Below are 18353 nucleotides of genomic sequence, written 5' to 3'. Positions count from 1 at the left end.
TTTTGGTTAAATGAGTTACTACAAATCTAATAATTCTAGTAGTTATACACACATTCATTCAAACTACTTTGGATTAATGTTTAAGACAGACATAAAAACAAGAACATCAATACATTGAAAGGTTATAAATGAATATATGTACATTTCTATAGAGATGTATTTAGGATTGTATGTCTGTCCCCAAAGTGAGTAAAGAGAGTTAATCTCCCTACATTCCATTCGGTCGTAAAATACTCTTATCTTGATGGTTTGGTGTGGGTTGCTATGGTCACCAGAGATCTGGTCCTGCGCCTAGTGTTAGTTGCAGATTGGGGGTAGACCCCCTGGCGACTAGCTTGCTGGTTGGGTGAGGGGTGTTGTTGTTATATTTAAGAAATATAACTAGTTATTGCGTGTCTGATCGGTCTCAGGCACTACACCGTTATAACTGTCCCGTGTTGTATAACTTCGCAGTACAACCACTTAGAGACAAGGGGTGGCCTCATTTGACTCAGGCAACCAATCAGTCTCTCAATATCATCACCAAGCAATCAAACCATGCCCATAGCAACCATTTACAGCAACCTAGCAACCGATCCCAGCAACACGGGAGTTGGTTCGTTTCACTCATAGTTTAGAGCATCATCAATTGGCATATACCAAGCCACGCCCATAGCAACCAAACAAGTTAGCCTAGCAACCGTTTAGCAATACCTATATCTCTGTATCAAAACATTGTACAGACATGGGGGTTGGTTCGTTTCACTCATGGCTTGGAGTATCATACTAGCAACATGCTAATTATGCTAGCAAACATGCTAATCGTGTTAGCATCATGCTAGTTAACATGTTTACAGTGTTAACATCATGTTAGCATCATGTTAATCACGTTAGAATCATGTTAGCAAACATGCTTATCACGTTAGCATCATGCTAGCAACATGCTAATCGCTTAATTTTTTTCCATCATGTTAGAAAAAGTTTAACGATAAAACCTTTCAAACTATTTCAAACTCTTCAGGACAGGCTTTTTTTCAAGCCAACATAAAGTTTGTACTGAAACTTTACTATCTAGTTATATTTATAATGTAAGCAACGGAACGTGAGTCAGCGAATGTCCTGTTGATTTAACCAGGTTTGTAAAGTATAAGACGGTGAATAGTAACTTCAGTTCTGGGAAAAGCGGTCCAAGTATAATTCCTTCTGTTAATGACGTGTTCCTCACCTCCTGCTGGCAGTGGAGCAGAATGCACTTGTAGAAAAACAAAGCTATTATAAACAACTGCATAATCACAGCCAATCAGATTGCACAGCCAGATTTAACCCTTACATTCTAACAGTGTTTGCGACAGCAGTTCGTAGAGTGAGGAAATATCAGATTTAAAGTATGCAAAAATATGTCAAAATTACATTTAGGTTCTTTTCTGTGTTTTAAATAAACACAACACACAAAGACGTTTTATTAAACAAAATCTGTTTTATTGTAAGAGGGGTTACAAAGAAACACCTGTTGTACACCCATTTAACAAACAAACAACAAAAAATTCAAATATCGAAACAAGACATAATTTACACAAGTATTGTATAGGGTCAGTGGTTTAGTCGATAGCAGGGTAAAAAGGGGGAAAACACGAAGACTTATTCTGTATATTAATATTTTTTGCAAACAGGACTTTCACATATGGCTATAGGCTATGTACCACAACCAACAGCCTGGCATATTTTTGTTTTCTTATCTTTGACTTTTTTCATTATGAATCATCATAAACATGACTAACTTTAATCTTAAATCTGACTCTAGGTCCAGCCTCTGCTTTCTTTAAATGTTTTACCAAGCAACAAATCCAGATGTTGTCTTATGTTGTGTCAATGAATGCCAATATAGTTATAGGGTAAAGGAAACACAAAGAAAGGTGCATATAAATGAACACTTACAGTAGCGGTACTGTAAGGACATCAGTTCCTGATGTTAACACATGCCACTTCAGAACTGAGTTGTCTAGTCACAGCCTAGAAAAAGACAGAACTTCTCTGAGCCTCCTCACTAGATATATTTACAATATGTCCATTTGTTATCTGCATATAAAACATTTTAATCATATTGTGCTCTTCTCATTTAAGATGAGAAGTTTAGAGGATAAAGACTTCTAGTTAGCTACAGTCTAGTGAAGAGACTCCAAAACAAAGAATACCACACACAGACATTCTACTCTCTCCAGATCTGATCCACTGTGACTGCATGTGAGATACACAGAGACGATATCTTAATTTTTCAATGGAAAGCACCAAGCCAAACTCAAAATCCCTCCACTGGCATTGTATTATATGGATGTCTGTCTTTGGCGTGTGGTGTACAGGCACAGTGTGTAAAGCTGAACACTTCACTATGAGTCTGGTTTACTGTCAGATTAGTGTAAACGGAAGTGGTGCACACACTGTAGTGTATGGTCTTTAGCTTTAAATGGGGAAAGAAGAAATGTTTTGTTTCTGTTCTCCATGAACAGGAGAGTGCAGAGAGCTGGCTGGGCTCCTGGCAGTGGCTTTGGTAGATGAAGGGGATGAGATGATGCATGAATGGGCGGCTGGGGGATGGTGGGGTTGGTCAGGGGTCGAGCACACCGATTTACGATCGCTTTCTCCTTCCCTCAAAATTCCTGAAGTTGGCGGGCCTCATCTTCATTTCAGCAAACTCAATGGAGTGCTCATGGCCCTTCCAATGGAACCAGTTTACACCCTGGAGATAAAATAATTTAATTTTAAGTATCTGGTTAGCATACACAATTCTGCTCTACACTGTGTTTTGAGCACACATCAAACTTTACCTTGCTGTGACTGTTGTCTCCATATCGGCCCATAATATTCACTCGATGACAGTTTTTATACCAGAATGCTCCCTTATAAGATAGAGCACAGTTGGTGACAGCTATATCCTTGTCATGATCGTAGGTGGAGAATGGGCGGCCATTGTGATAAGTCATTGAATCGCCTTAAAAAAAGTTTTTTTCACAGATGTCAATTTTTAAAACAGTACGTCATCAAATTTATGCTGACCGCACAAGAAAATAGAAATATAACATATAGATGGTTTCAGCAGGAACAACATAAACAAACATTATGTGGCACAAATTTAACTTCCGGTAGACATATGCAAAAAATGAATAACTGTTGAGTAGTTTTAATTTAAATTAATTTAATTGAATTAAAATAATGTATTTTAATTTTAATTTAATTTTAATATTTTATTTTAATAAATTGTTCTATTACTAGCCTGTCCGGTAACCAAAGACAGACCGAAAGTTAACTTCAGGCCAGTCGTGTGCGTCCGATGAAACCATCTATAATAAAATGTATAACTATTTTTAATAACAAACTTTACCTGCTGTGCCACTGTATCCTCCAACATGGACTTTGTAGTGACTGCGTGGTTCTGAGATTGAAAACTTGTCGTACTGTGCATATGCAGACTCATCTTTATCTTTCAGGTCCACACGTAGTTCATATTGGCCAGATGAGGTGATCTTATGGAGGTTAGAGAGACCTAGACACAAGCTATGAGATAAATAGACCAACAAGCTCAAAATTTCTCACAACCACAATACAATATTATGGTGCTAATCAATGCCTATATTAGTAATTTGATTGTGCACATGCTGGATATTAGATAAAACTTACCCAGCCAGAATTCATCATTCAGGTCACCGAAGCCTGCAGTGTAGTTCCTCCAGTTTCTGAAAAACTCCACTTTACCACTCTGACGTCTAACAAACACCTGCGTAAAAGTACCACAATATTACTCTGACTTACGTGCACATTTACATTAATGTATTCAGCAGACAGTTTTCTCTAAACCAGCTTGAAATGTTTTCAGAGTAAATGAATCCATGACCCTGGCATTACAAGCACCATGCTCTACCTGTTAAGAAACACTATAGAGTTTAAGTGATGAGACTATACATTAAATAACACCTCTTGGATGAGTCTAACATATCCACCTATAACTTTAGAGTGGGAGTTACTCACAATCCATCCGCCTCCATCAGTGGTCATATCACAGTAGACCTGCTGGGGCTGGCTCTCATCTCCACGCAGGTAAATAGTGTACAAGCCCGAGCTCGTTTCTCCATTTAACAGAGTCTGCGAGCAGTCTTTGGGGTGCTTGTACAATATTCCAACTGTGAGAAAGACAGAACAAAATGTCTGATCAATTGCCTGTTCATTTTAAAGCAGTTATGATTTTTGCACTCGCCTGTTATTGTTAAAACAATAGAGGGATATTATCTTACCGGTGCTAAAAACTGTAGAGATGATTCTGCTTCTCTTTGGCCCAGCAATGGCCTGAAGTTTTACTGTGTACTCTGTGGAGGCAGTCAGCTGCGACAAGCTGTAAAATGTTGCTGTGGGGCTAAGGACCACCTCCTAATGCAAGAAAAGAGAAACAGGATCACACACATGCGAGTACACTCAATGCAGTACAAAGTAAAATTTATGTGGTATGAAGAATCCAAACACAGGTCTGGCTAAGTTGTCCATCAACTTCGTTTTTTCAGACCACTCACCCTGATAATGCCATCAGCAGACTCAAAGCTGAGGATATACCCACTGATGTCGGCTCTCGGTGGCTGCCATGTTAACATTGCGTTCTCTGTTTGAATATTACTGGCAGCCAGGTTCTGGGGAGCATCAACATCTGTGGGAGAAGATATTCAATTATTATAGTAGACAGTAAAAAACACAAATATCACATACATTTACAGAAATCATCAGAATCATAAAATATATTTTTTAAATCACAACGATACTGTTTTGAACATTCATTGTTAAAAATACTACATACTGTATAATGCATTTATAGAAATAAAATTGACTTGAAAAAACACTGTTGAGAAAAGTGCTATCTGTGGCCCCCCGGTGGGCTGTAGAGGTATTGCAGGGCTCCATTTTCTTGTAATAATGATGACTTAAGTGGCTACTGTTACACACTTTATAATTATGGATTTACAGCATATTTATTTTTGTAATGGCAACAATCTTCACCGGAGTTGCTTATTTTATGGCAGGCCTAATGCTATAGAGAAATTCTCACAAACTGTTAAAAAATGTTGCTCATTTTTGGCAAAGAGCCAATCTAAGTAAATATTATATTTATACATACTTTCTCTATTTTATTAATCAATTTTTATTACTACCAAGACAAATGGGATCCTTGGAGTGCTTGGTATGTTTTGGGGGGCCTTTCCTCTCTCAAGTGTGAGAAGCCCTGTGTGCTATAAAAATAATTCTTCTTCTTCTTACACATCATTTTTTGCCTGTAATTTTCCCCAAGAGAAACAAATGCCAGGCATTGTTTTGTATTAAGTCCCAGTGTTTTGAAGTGTCTTTCAGCGTTTGTGTGGAAGGGTGAGCGAGCATTAACCTTACCTGTGGTAAACTCTGTGGTAGTTGCAGCGCTCTTGGCTGTCTCTCTGACTGCATAGACCTTTACAGTGTATAGAGTGGCAGGTGTGAGAGAGCTCATATCAAATTCCACAGTGTTCCCCGATACCCTGTCCGTCACTGGAGCCACTGAGAGAACAAAAAAAAACAGAAAAAGCTGTAAGCCGTTTGCCTAATGCTCTTTACAAAGTACTTGAAGTTCCCTCAAAATGAATTATAACCAGTCTGAGTCGAATTACCATTGTCTGTACTGTAAGTGATAACATATCCGTCCACAGTAGCGATGCAAGGCTGCCACACCAGCAGAGCTTCAGTGTCTGTGATGTTGACTGCTGTCAGGCCTCGTGGTTTATCCAGGGCTGGAGGCCAAAAGATGATCACACAGAGAGATGAAAGAAGCAAGAATTATGACCGTCGCTTAGAAAAAACAGAAGGGAAAGCGCTAACAGCTAATATTACACAATAATAGTATACTGTATGTCTAGTGTTACTAGTACGGACAATAGTTCACACTTCAAACTTTCTGTTTTTAAAATTCTGAGCATCCCTTAAACAAGATGCATTTCCCTGAGTGATAAAATTTTAAATGTTGGTAAATTTAGGTTGAAAATAAAGAAATATTAAAGTAATTAATTAGGTTGAAATAAAGAAATACTTTTCCAATGGGGTAAGATAAAAAGAATTTAAAATATATTTTCTGATAATCTTATACAACTTTTCTATGTAAACGGTTTGTAAGGTGCTTAGATATCAGGGTTGCACGCTGTTGATGAAAAATGTGATATGCTATAACTTGCTATGTAGGCTATTGCGATTTACAATATAGTATAATGTTTTAAGTTTGCAAAATCAATTTAAATCTATGAAAATATCATTAAAATATGAAAATTAAAGCTGAGTTCTACCTGTTGTGACCCTTTCAGATCCTGGCTCACTCTCCTCCAGGCCCTTTACAGCGATGACAGTGACCTGGTAGGTCACACCAGGGGTCAGATTTGGCAACAAAGCCTGAGACTCTCCTCCATCTACTCTCAGTGTCAGCGGGCTGCCTGCAGGGGGGGACAGATCATAACACACACAACAACAGATCAATAGAAGTAACACCTTTTGTCACAAGAGGGCAGCATTGGCTTCCAGTCAGACTATTTAATCCTTCAATAAGTGCTCTGCTGATGAATAAAACAGTCTTGTTTGATTGATCATATCCACTGATAGTTTGACATAACAGGATGAGTCTGATCTAAAAACCTGAACAGATCATTTGGAGGCCAAAAGCCCACTACGGGACTTTTTAGTCAATTTAATGTTGCAGACAATTTCCGTCTAGACTTGCAATCTATTGCGTAAAGTGTGATTTATAACAAAGCAAAAAGTGAAGAAGTACAAATAACACTGCAAACTGCCAACATACACTAATAAAAATGCTTAGAAAGTGTTATTGTACAAAGTCTTCATTTGTGATTCCTATGGTTGTGTAAATAAGAAAGAAGGATTTTGTTTTCATTTCCAGACCAACATTAATTTAAAAAAGCATAAAATGAGAACACTTCTGTACTGAAACCAAGACCACATTACTTACCACCCTGAATGGGTACATAGGTGACCCGGTAGCTGTCTACTCGGTTACGAGGTATTGTCCAGTGAACAGTAGCCGATGTATCCGTCACGTCAGAAAAGCTTATCACTTTGGGCGTTCCCAGACCTAACAAAGAGAAAGCACAACAAGAAAGAGTTAGTTAATGTGAAAACAAACAAAAAATTATTTGATAAGAAAAGACATATTGAACACATTCATCTTGTTCTAAAAACAAAAAGTCAAAAGTTAACATTGATTGAGGACATGAGTACAACCATCCGTGCGACTACAGTTAAAAGATACACAGACAAAAGCTCTGGCCTTAAAGCTATTTCTCTATGCCGGACCTCGAAATCTTGCGTGACAGATTCAGGAAGATTAACTTGCCCCCTAGTCTAGAGACACAATACTGTGACAGGCCAACAGGCTCAAGTAGTAAATGAAGCCTGCTGAAAATCGCCAGAGACAGGCACGCAATCATGACAAATACACAAAACAGTTTGCCATGTATTGTAAGTCACACTGGATAAATAGACGATTTGTGCATAAATTGTTACACACCTTACATAGAAAAGAAATATATGAAAAAGTGATTCCACCACCAGATTTCCTAAAAAATCCAAATACCTGTTCGGGCTACAGCCAAAATAGGCTGGAATTTGCGTCCCAAAATGGTCCCAAAGAGCTCAATTTCGTATTCCGTATCTTCATGAAGACCGGAAACCACTTCTGTCCTTTTATTTCCGGACACACTGATGTGGTGAGGTTGGCCTAATCCATTCGAATCAATGACTTTGATAGAAAACGCATGAAAGACATCTTCTGGGGCTGTCCAGGCCAGTTTAAAGCTGTGTGGGGTGATGTCCAAGACCAGCAGATGCTCCACTTCAGGTTCAGCCTCTGGGTGATAAAATAATAAAGTTGTTTTTCATCTAAACTCTTTGAAATGTGCTTAGAAGAGGTTAGTTGACCTATAAGTTGTCCTTTGTGGTGTTTTGTTAAAAACATAGGAATTTCATAAAGATCAGACAATGCTGTCTAAAGACAATTCAGAAGAAGGTGATTTCTGCATGAAAATTCATTTCAATCAACTGTTCAGCCATCCATCAATAATTCGTGAGGCACATGATGTTGAAATGAGTGAGACAGTAAATTCAATTTACATATTTGTATTAGAATATGTATGTCTGCTGGTTAGTGGAAAAAATATTGACATTGATGTATTTTCTCTATTTTCCACCATTTTATTGGGTTTTAGTGTCATAATTGTATCTTCATATAATGGCAGTATTTCCTAGGTCACGACAGAGCTTTTCCAGAGCGATGACGTATCTATAATAAGCAATTCGAGTGAAGGTCTCATCCTGAAAACACATTTCTGTTTTCTTTTTAGCTGAACATGCAAGAAAGCCGCTGACAATGAGTAAAGCAAGGACATGTGGGAAAGACATCCCCAGTGATGCAATTGTTGTGGTGAGCAGGATTTGTAAAACTGAAAACCTAGAGCTTTAGAATGTGGGGCAGCATTATTCTGTGATATTTATTTTCTCTGATGCAGTATATAGTTTACACATGCAGGGTTTACAGAAGTTTTAGTAGTTGTACATTAATAGCACCGTAAAATTCGGTTGATGTTCTCATAAGTAGTTTATGTTTATTTAACATTTTAATTGCATTCTAAAACTGGTATTTAATTAATTTAAAAAAAATGTTTATAGTGTTATCATGTTTTAATTGTGTTTTATTGTTTTAGTTAGCTGTATTTTGTTGTTATTATTAATGAATGAATCAAAACAACCTAACTGTAGTTGATCCATAGTTTTTTGTATGCACAATAAAAAAAACATGATTTTAAAAATGGAGTTATCTGTTTTCTGCAAATGAACTCTTCAAATGCAGGTTATTTGTCTTTGTTACAATTTATTTTGTAAATCTTTGCTGCATATTTCCTTTACTTAATAGATTAAATATATTTAATATAAACTTCAGAGGTGCACTGGATTTTTTTAATCTCTTGACAATCATATTCTGATAACTTGTTCCACCGCATATAAAGCGTGCATGTAACAAACTTCTTCAGAAGTTATTGCCAAGTCAGTGTTTAATTTGCTTGCAACATTTAGTTTTTAATTCACTTAAGTGGAACAATATGATGGTGAAGAGAAGGCCATTAGACTAGTACACTGATAATGGATGCTGAAACAGCAAAAAAGTCTCCACAAAAGCAAGTGCGCTAAGCTGAAGCACTGATGTAATGCTGCATGTGTTGTCTGTACAGTTATCCAGTACAGCGATCAAAATAAATAATACGCTAAATAATATGATAATGAAGCTAATCATACATGTTCAAAGAACAATGTAGTATTGATTTAAAGCAACAATACATAACAGGGCCTTGTTGTCCTAAAATGAACTTTCAAAAGTACCCTTGACCAGACTTCTTTCTCTAAAGCTCTGGGTGATGTGAAACAGAGGAGACGTTTGTTGAATTGGGAAAAGTGTTGGAAATGAAAACCAGAGAGGACAAATCCCGTGGAGCTGTCCCTCTTCATTAGCACTGTTCACTTGTTTAAGAGTGTCAGTAAGGGTTTGAGGCTCTTCAAGAGTACAAACATGCGCTTTCCAAAGATCACTTTCATCTGACTGCCTTCTAAGTCTCTCCGCTTTGACAAAGAGGCATCTGTTTGCGGAGGTGGAAAAAGGCGCCAGCTAACCTACAGAACCAGAGTCTGGATGCAGTTATTCTACAGCAGGCAACGAAAACTCTGTAGCTTAGGGGGATATCTGTGTTGGCACAGCTAAATGCAACAGTAAGGATAAGCACACTGGGTATAAATTGAAATGTATGGAACCGTTTGCGTTTGTTTTGGTTTACGGGATCTGATTTTCAAAACGTGTATTACTCGAGATAAATGAGCAAGAGTTCATTGTGAATCGCGTGACACGTGGATAGACGAGAGGTTAACAGAAGTCCAATAAGTCCTCTGCCTATTTGCATGCAAGACTTGAGAAACGCCGATGACTGTGGCCCCTGCAGCCGCTGACTGATAAACGCCAAGAAAATGTGTGAAAGTGAGGAATAAGAATGAGAAGTAGCGCAGGGCCACAAAACTGGGCGTGCATACTGAAGAGATTCTTCACAAGTGGCGACAAAAACTCTTCAGGATCACTTCCATGGCAGTACGCCCCAGCTCAGCCAGCCTCTCTATTCGCTGATGCCCTGGGGAGGGGCAAAACTGTGGTTTGTGCCTAATAAATATTTGTTGCAACAGTTATTGTCTGGTATGCTTGTAGTCTAAACGTAACATAGCAAAAATCTAAATAAGACAAATTGAATCGTCAAACGTTCAAAAGCAAAATTCGCTTTGTTGTCGCTGTTAACACAAAAATGTAGCGGTGATGACAGACAGAGGTCATATGCCGCACCTGCAGGCATTGCTGGTGATTATACAGACGTGCGTTTCATGCTGTGCAGGTGTGCTCTGAGTGTCAGTACGCTTTAACATATAATTAAGCAGAGGGGAGGTGCGTCAATTATTCTCAAAATACACCACCTCCGACTTGAAACGAATGCCTTGTTTGCTTGTAGTGCTATGCACGGTTGAAGTAATAGTTCATCCAAAAATGAAAATTCTGTCATCATTTACTCACCCTCTCTAACCTAACAATGGCGGTACTTTTTTTCCATATACATGACATCCCTAGGTTCTATCATTCGAAAACATGCTTTTCCTATCACTTCTATGCGGATGATACACAACTCCACCTGTCATTTCAGTCTGACGATCCGAATGTTTCTGCACCCATTTCAGCATGCCTGAGTGACATTTTGCTCTGGATGAAGGACCATCACCTGCAGCTGAACCTTGCAAAAACAGAAATGCTTGTAATCCTGGCCGACCCAAAGATTCATCACAACCTCTCCATTCAACTGGGCTCATCAACGATCACACCTTCCAGAACGGCCAGAAACCTGGCAGTGGTAATCCACTTTTTATATATGCACAATTTAGAATCTTTTAGACTGTAAATCGTATTATATTGTATTGTCATTGTGTTGAATGTCTGTACTAGAAGCTTCCAACACCAAAGAAAATTCCTTGTGTGTGCAAGCACACTTGGCAATAAAGCTCTTCTGATTCTGATTCTGATGATCAGCTAAACTTCACGGATCATGTTGCCAGCACCACCCGGTCCTGTAGATTCATCCTCTACAACATTAGGAAAATTAGACCTTTCCTGTCTGAGCATTCTGTCCAGACTGGACTATTACAATGCGCTACTGGGTGGACTTCCAGCTTGCACAACCAAACCTCTACAGATGATCCAGAATGCAGCGGCAAGAGAGCACACATCACTCCTCTCTTCATTAAGTTACATTGGCTTCTCTGGATCTGTTCCACATTGTTGGAATGATCTGCCCGATGCTACAAGATCAGCAGATTGTAGCATACTTTGAGAATCGGCTGAAAACACATCTCTTCCGTCTGCACCTGACCGATTAGTGACAATGTGAGTAAATGATGATAGAATTTTCATTTGGGTGAACTATCCCTTTAAAGAATCAGACGTAGAGTGTTAAAGGACCAGTCAGTGAAATCTAGCGGCATCTAGAGGTGAGGTTGTGAATTGCAACCAATGGCTCACTCCACCCTTCCCTTTCGAAGCACTACGGCGGCTGACACAACATGGCGAATTACATGCAAGGGGACCTGCTGACGGTGTATGTAGATAGAAATAGCTCATTCTAAGGTAATAAAATCATAATGTTTCATTGTGTAAGGTCTTTATACACCTCTTTAATGGGGCTGCAGTTCGCATAATTTTGATAAAACCTATTTCATTAATGGTGGAAAATATAAGAAATATGTGAAAAGTACATAGTAAGTTTCAGCACTGGACGACAGATGATGAAGAGAGATGACGAATCCGTGAAGGCATCAAATTAAGAAAAAAAGCTGGTTCAAACTAAACAGAAAAACTGGTGTTAGTATGAAATGAACTGTACATTAAATGAGATAAGATGTTAGTTTGCTGCTTAAGATGCAGCATTTGATCCCAAAGATGACTCGGGTGGTATAAGACTTGTCAAGCATATGTACCTGTGACGGCTTCAGCAAAGACAGGGTCAACTAAATCTCCCTTGAACATGCCATAAAGAGCGACCCTGTAGAAAGTACTAGGGGAGAGGTCAGTAACAGCCAGGCTGAACTCCTGGCCTGAGAGTGTGTGGTTCTGGCCATCTGAGAGGCCATCAGGGTCAGAGACTTCAACCAGGAAGCCATCAAACTCTTTTCCTTCCACGTCCCATGACACGCTGAAGCTGTCCCAAGATACGTCGGAGATGGTGATGTTTCCCACCTGAGGCTTCTCCTCATCTGGATGAAGAAAGATCAAAATATATTTAAATTGACAGGAAACTGAACATCGGTTCCAGCAAGGAAATGCATTATGGGTAATTCCATAGTGATTCCTTGAGGCTATCGGAATTCAAGATGAGGATCCTTTTTGTTGGTTTGAGCCTAACCTTCTGAAGAGAAAAAGACGATTACATTCAAAACCAACACGGCACCATTTCCATTTCAGCTGTTGTACCCGTATGAGAAAAAGTTGACAATTTCACATTGTGAGCAACAACGAACATCCTAACAAATTACTCTCCATCTGTTCCAAACGGAAGAGAAACATCTGCCCTCGCAGTGGAATAGCTTTAAGTAACAACTTTACAAATGTTGTAATGGCAAACAAACAAATTTGCACTCGCTTCCGTTGAAACTCATTAACAGCCGAGCACCTAACTCCAGTTTGCTGAAACTGCTTTGGTATTAATGACCCAGAGAAAAGCCATTAATTCTTGAAGGTTCTGCCTAGCCTGCCTGAGCAGCGGTAAGCAGAACACTTCAAACATGGGAGGCAGCCATGTAGCGCAACCTATAATTGAACATTATTGTGCATTGTCAGCATTCACAGGCAAAGAGGAGGCAGATAGCCAGGAGATGCGCGGTGGGCAACCATTATCCTCTCTATGCACATTCAAGTGGGCAGAAACATGGCGTGCAAATAGGGTGAGAGACAATGGAAATGAAGTGAATGACCTTCCCAGGCATTAGGGCCAGTTGTTGCTTTTGAAATCTGGAGATGAAACAATTCGAAGCTGTCAAACAGCAACAACAACTCATTGATCATCCCACGTCATGCATGGGAACTGAGATTTGGGGAAATTGATTTATTTTGTTTAGTGGATAAATGTATTTCGAGTAGAAATGCATGGGAAATGGCCTTCACTGCATGCAGATGAGAATGAGAGGAGGTAGATTCGAAAGCATGGCTTTATCACTGCAATAGCTACGCAAGACACAAACACCTCTAGGGTGTTTGGATAAAGCGTTTGTTGCATACCAGCATGACCAGCTTTTTTGGCCATCTGGATAGATCATTGTATGTGCTTTTAGACATACATGATCTTCAAACCATCTCATAATACAACATGTTTGATGTTCTTTAGCTCATTTTTAAAAATCATACTCCTTTTGTTGAGGGTGCATGATCAAAGGAAAACGGTATTGTTCAGATGTTTCACTTTCATAGCTCAGGAGATTTAATGGAGCTTCCAGTTATATGTTTCTCGTTTCTCGTAGACATTGTTGAGATCTGTTCTGTAACATGTGAAACGAAGACTTGAAGGCATAGTTCACCTTGAAATGAAAATCTTTCTTAAGTTCCCACCCTTATGTCATTCCAAACCTGTATAACTTTCTACTGCACACAAAAAAACATATTTTGAAGAACATTGGTAACCAAAAACTGCCCCCCATTGACTTCTACTGTAAGGACACAAAACCATTTTTGAGACATTTCAATAAATATCTTCTTTTGTGTGCGAAAATTGAAAAAGTCATATACATGTTTTGAAAGTAAAATATTTTTTTCCTGGCTGATATATCCCCTTAAAGGATCTCATCTCCCATTTACTGCCATAGTAGGGAAAATAAATACTATGGGAGTCAACGGGGGATGATATCTGTTTGGTTACTGACATTCTTCCAAATATCTTCCTTTGTGTTTAGCAGAACAAAGAAATTTATTATAAAGGTTTGGAACAATCTGAGGGTGAGTAAATGATGACAGAGTTTTTATATGCCTTTAAACAAAAGCTTAAAATTTCTCTCCATTTAATCCCCTTGCTGTCTGGAAGAAACCATTGAGATATTGAAAAGACTATGGGTGCACTTTCATTTTTAATCTCCATTTGGCCAAGTGTCCTCACATGTTTCTCCTGAACTGATCTTGGTTGCTCAAGCATTGTAGAGCTCCACTCTGCATTTCAATCTAAGTTCTTGTAATCAGTCCTGAGGACCATTTATTGATGTTCAAACAGAAGGAAAATCCAGACCCAGAAGTCTCCCTGCCCCCCACCTCCCCGGTTCCATTACGGATGTGGTAAGTGTATGTGCGTGTTCGTGCTCAGTGTCTAAGGCCGATAATGACTGCTGAAATAAATGCATTGGGATTATAGAGCTGGTGATTTCAGAGACAACATTTTACCAGGCGGCTCAGCATGTGTTCTATTTATCAGTCCGCCCCACAGTTCATTCTGGTCAAATCACGCAAATCTAAAGAAACACAATTATCACATGAATAAGCTTTCTCCCTCTGTGTATGTGTGTGACTTGAGAAAGACTATTGCTGTTGTCTTGGAGACCAAAATAAACAACTTATAGTCCTTGGTACTGTGTTCGTACTCACTCTGTTATGTAAGCAAAACATTTTGGTAAAAAATGCAGGATGTTGGATTGGAAGTAGCATCCTGACCACAGAGACTTAAAAAAGATCTAAATCAGCCATTTTTGGCTTTTCCTTAAAGCCGTACTGTAAATGAGGAATTAAAGATGAGGGCTGAAAATAGACATGTCCAATATCTATTTTCAGTGCACGATGGCACAGTGACAATAAGAATATTGTTGGATCTTTAAGGATGTTTTCTCAGCTTAAATCAAATTCAATGAACAATGACCACAGTATCAGTAAACTCCAAGCAAAATATTGACAGTCATGGGGGAAATACTGAGGGAAATGCATTCCTCAATTTCTTTCGGACCCCCCAGAGACCTGCTGAAGAAATCCTTGTGCTTTAAAAGAAATACATTAAAATCAAATATTCCATAATTCAAAACCAGCATTGCTTTTATAAAATTGAAACCATTAATGCAAATAAACAGGTGATGTGCAGAAAGTATATAACTGTTCTATAAATATAAGACATGCATGTATACAGTTATGTCTGTGATTTCAATAGTGGACTGACCTGTGGATGCTGACAGAGTGACTGGAACACTCTTCATTCGTCCTCTCTCAGCAATCAGGGTGATGGTGTACACCGTGCCTGGGTTCAGGTTCACAAGGGTGTGGGTATTGACACCGCCCGGTATCTCCATCTCAGTTTTCTTGCCATCAGGTGATACAAACACCAGTCTAAAGAAATCGATCTGGGCCACCGGTCTCCTCCAAACCAGCATCTGTGTGGTCTCTGTGGTCTCAGTGACTTGAAGTTCTTTAGGAGCATCAAGAACTGAGAGGACAAGGGACATAAAATTAGCATTATATACAGTACCTTAAAGCTGGGCTATGTTGTCTTGCATGCAAAGGATAGTTCACCCAAAAATGAAAATTCTATCATCATTTATTCACCCTCTTGTCATTTCAAACCTGTATGACTTACTTTCTTCTGCAGAACACAAAAGAAGATATTATAAAGAATATTGATAACGAAACAACAGTGGTACCCATTCACTTCTATAGTACAGACACAAAACCAATGCAAGTCAATTGGTATCTCTGGTGTTCAGTTACCATCATTCTTCAAAATATCTTCTTTTGTGTTCTGCAGAAGAAAGAAAGTCATACAGGTTTGAAATGACAAGAGAGAGCGTAAATGATGACAGGATTTTCATTTTTGGAGGAACTATCCCTTTTATTTTACTTACAATGTTATATATTATGAGTGAATAAACAAGAAACATTAACACGAAGGCCTGTAGTTTTTAAGAGTAAGTGACCATTTTGTATTTGTCACGACCATAACCACTATATACAATGAGCCAATAGTGTTCTTTAAACAAAATTTTTCCCTTGAATTTTTAACATTTGCTTACCAGTTACAGCATTGGTCGTTGCAGGCGTGCTCTCACGTTCATCCTTTATAGCGGTTACTCCCATTCCGTATTCATTCCCGGGTCTGAGACCTACGAGAGAGCCCAATAAATTCAGTTATCTCAAATCATCTGATAAACTAAAACCATCAGTCTTTTACTCTGTTGTTTTTGGAACCTCTTCGGTAGGCGATTGTTTTCAACCTCGCCAAGTGCGGTTTCGATTTCATCTGCATTCCATATCAATCTAATCCCTTTCTTCAAAGAGCTTCTTCACAGGCCAGAAACAATATTTGCCATCATACAAGAGATTCCCAGATCCCCACAGATCCCATTCATAGGAGCCCTCAGTCCAAATCCCACACTTTGCCGCTCTTAACGCCTCCATTGGCTCCTCCAGAGGTCACCGTGCAGCATGAAATTACGGCTAATGCAGAGGAAGCTCATTATCAATAAAATCACAGGCGTGACGGCAATTACAGATAATAACTGTGTGAAAGAGACAACTAGTGTGGTGTGCGTGTGAGAGTGCCAGCGAAAGACACCGCGTTATTAGCAGAACAGATCGTCCGCCTTATTTACAGGGAACAGGCCTCCCAAGGACAAAGAACCAAACCAGACAAAGAATCTATTATCCGTTTTGAATATATTTTTCTCCCAGTCTTGATAATCCCTACTTGGGGTAACACATGGTTGTAGAGAATAAAGAATTAGCGTCAAAGCTAAGTGTAGAAAAGAAGTGCTGCTGGGATGGAGAAAGCATCTACTTTCCCTTTTTGACTGGGAATTTTACATTGAAACAAGCGCTGGTGTTAATTCGTTTAAGGCACGGAGTCCCTTAGGCCATTTAGGGCAGCATCTCATTCCCTTTTATTTGCGTAAATGTTTCAAGACACAAAAACAAATGGGCTTCTGTGGAAATATGGGCAGTGTGTTAAATTCTGCAAATCTGGCAAAAACATAAAGCTAGTTTCTATTCAGGATACAATTTTTCCTCACACTCTACAGTGAAAGAGATCCTCTGAGAATTGTATTCAAAAGCAACCCTTCAAACATTTTAAAACCTAATAATTAAATTTCTAATTTCAGGAGAATACAAATGGTTTGGACCAGTGGAGGGGTGGTTTTCAAGTAATAAAATAAAATTGGTTTACTGAAAATTGCTCCGGTCTCTAGTGTAAAAAGCAGCTGAGCCTCTTTTATTCCACTCCAGCCTTTCAAGCACAGGTTTTAATCTCCGCAATTTGTTTGTAATTGATGTGGTCTGTAATCTCATGAGAAAAATGATTGTGTCGTCTCTCACCGGTGATTTTAGCCTGAGTGGTGCCTTGTGGGCCACTGGGGAGGACCAGTTCTCCATGCTCCCCTCCAGACAGTGGGCCGTATTTGATGCGATAACTGGGGACGTTGGCTTTGCTGTTTATCCACTCCAGAGTAATGCTTTCAGCTGTCTCTTCCACCGTCTTTAGATGCTTAGGGGGATCCAGGTCTGAAACATATCAACATGCTTCCTGAACATGAGTGGTTTTACGCAAGGCCGAGACGAACATAATTGCTTAAGTGCACGTCTAAGTGCGGCAACATCACTGGAGCAGACTGAAGTTTCAACATTTGTTGAACTTTGCAAGAAGACTTGTCATACCTGTTGTGAAGGTTTCATAGATAGGAAAGCTGGTCATCTCTCCCCGGCGGGCCATTAGAGACACTTCATACTCAGTGTCAGGATGCAGCTCAGACAGATGGTACTGGGGATCCACGAAGGCAAGCTCGATCGTCTTCTTGTCCGAGGAATCTTTGTTTGGGCCATAGGACATGGAGATACCGTCCACATGAGCTACAGGCTGTAGCCAGGTGATAAGGGCTGTAGAGTCCGTCACATCACGTACATCCACCTGGCTGGGAGCGTCAATCACTGCGGATAGGAGGAGAGGAATGTGACAGCTGCACAATGGAAATTCATTCAGGCAGACAAGTGAGCTTAAAAAAGCTGCTGTATGTAACAAGATGAGATCCGATGAGATACTTATTTATACTTGATATATTTCTACATATGACAAATAGGATAGAGTATTAGTAAATAAATCATGCAAAAATGGCATCACCAATCAAATCTGGGAAGTTAATTTTATAAATAAACAAATAAATCTGCAACAAACCAAACTTATAAAATATATTAGAAAACAGAAAAAATATTAGAAAACAGAACTAACTTTTAC

At 39.1% G+C, this 18353-nt stretch overlaps 1 protein-coding gene across 2 annotated transcripts in view; it reads right to left on the bottom strand.

Moving 5' to 3' along the window:
- Positions 1 to 1457: 1457 nt before the first annotated feature.
- tncb (tenascin Cb) overlaps positions 1458 to 18353 on the bottom strand; it is a 31628-nt gene continuing 14732 nt past the window's right edge. The window contains exons 7-23 of one of the 2 annotated variants that reach the window (XM_057322243.1): positions 17780 to 18049; positions 17441 to 17626; positions 16141 to 16230; positions 15294 to 15557; positions 12091 to 12366; positions 7616 to 7888; positions 6992 to 7114; positions 6318 to 6461; positions 5652 to 5771; positions 5398 to 5541; positions 4536 to 4666; positions 4263 to 4395; positions 4000 to 4151; positions 3652 to 3748; positions 3356 to 3517; positions 2802 to 2965; positions 1458 to 2713 (exon numbers count right to left, since the gene is read on the bottom strand). In XM_057322243.1, coding sequence (XP_057178226.1) covers positions 2603 to 2713; positions 2802 to 2965; positions 3356 to 3517; positions 3652 to 3748; positions 4000 to 4151; positions 4263 to 4395; positions 4536 to 4666; positions 5398 to 5541; positions 5652 to 5771; positions 6318 to 6461; positions 6992 to 7114; positions 7616 to 7888; positions 12091 to 12366; positions 15294 to 15557; positions 16141 to 16230; positions 17441 to 17626; positions 17780 to 18049 — 2840 coding nt within the window. In that variant the 3' untranslated portion in view covers positions 1458 to 2602. The remainder of the gene's footprint in view (positions 2714 to 2801; positions 2966 to 3355; positions 3518 to 3651; positions 3749 to 3999; positions 4152 to 4262; positions 4396 to 4535; positions 4667 to 5397; positions 5542 to 5651; positions 5772 to 6317; positions 6462 to 6991; positions 7115 to 7615; positions 7889 to 12090; positions 12367 to 15293; positions 15558 to 16140; positions 16231 to 17440; positions 17627 to 17779; positions 18050 to 18353) is intronic. The other variant, XM_057322251.1, reaches the window with a different exon arrangement.

This window comes from Triplophysa rosa, linkage group LG2 (assembly GCF_024868665.1).
Source record: "Triplophysa rosa linkage group LG2, Trosa_1v2, whole genome shotgun sequence".
In the NCBI taxonomy this organism is placed as follows: Eukaryota; Metazoa; Chordata; class Actinopteri; order Cypriniformes; family Nemacheilidae; genus Triplophysa; species Triplophysa rosa.
Note: the sequence above shows the minus strand (reverse complement) of the source record. Positions and strands in the feature narration are given on the sequence as shown.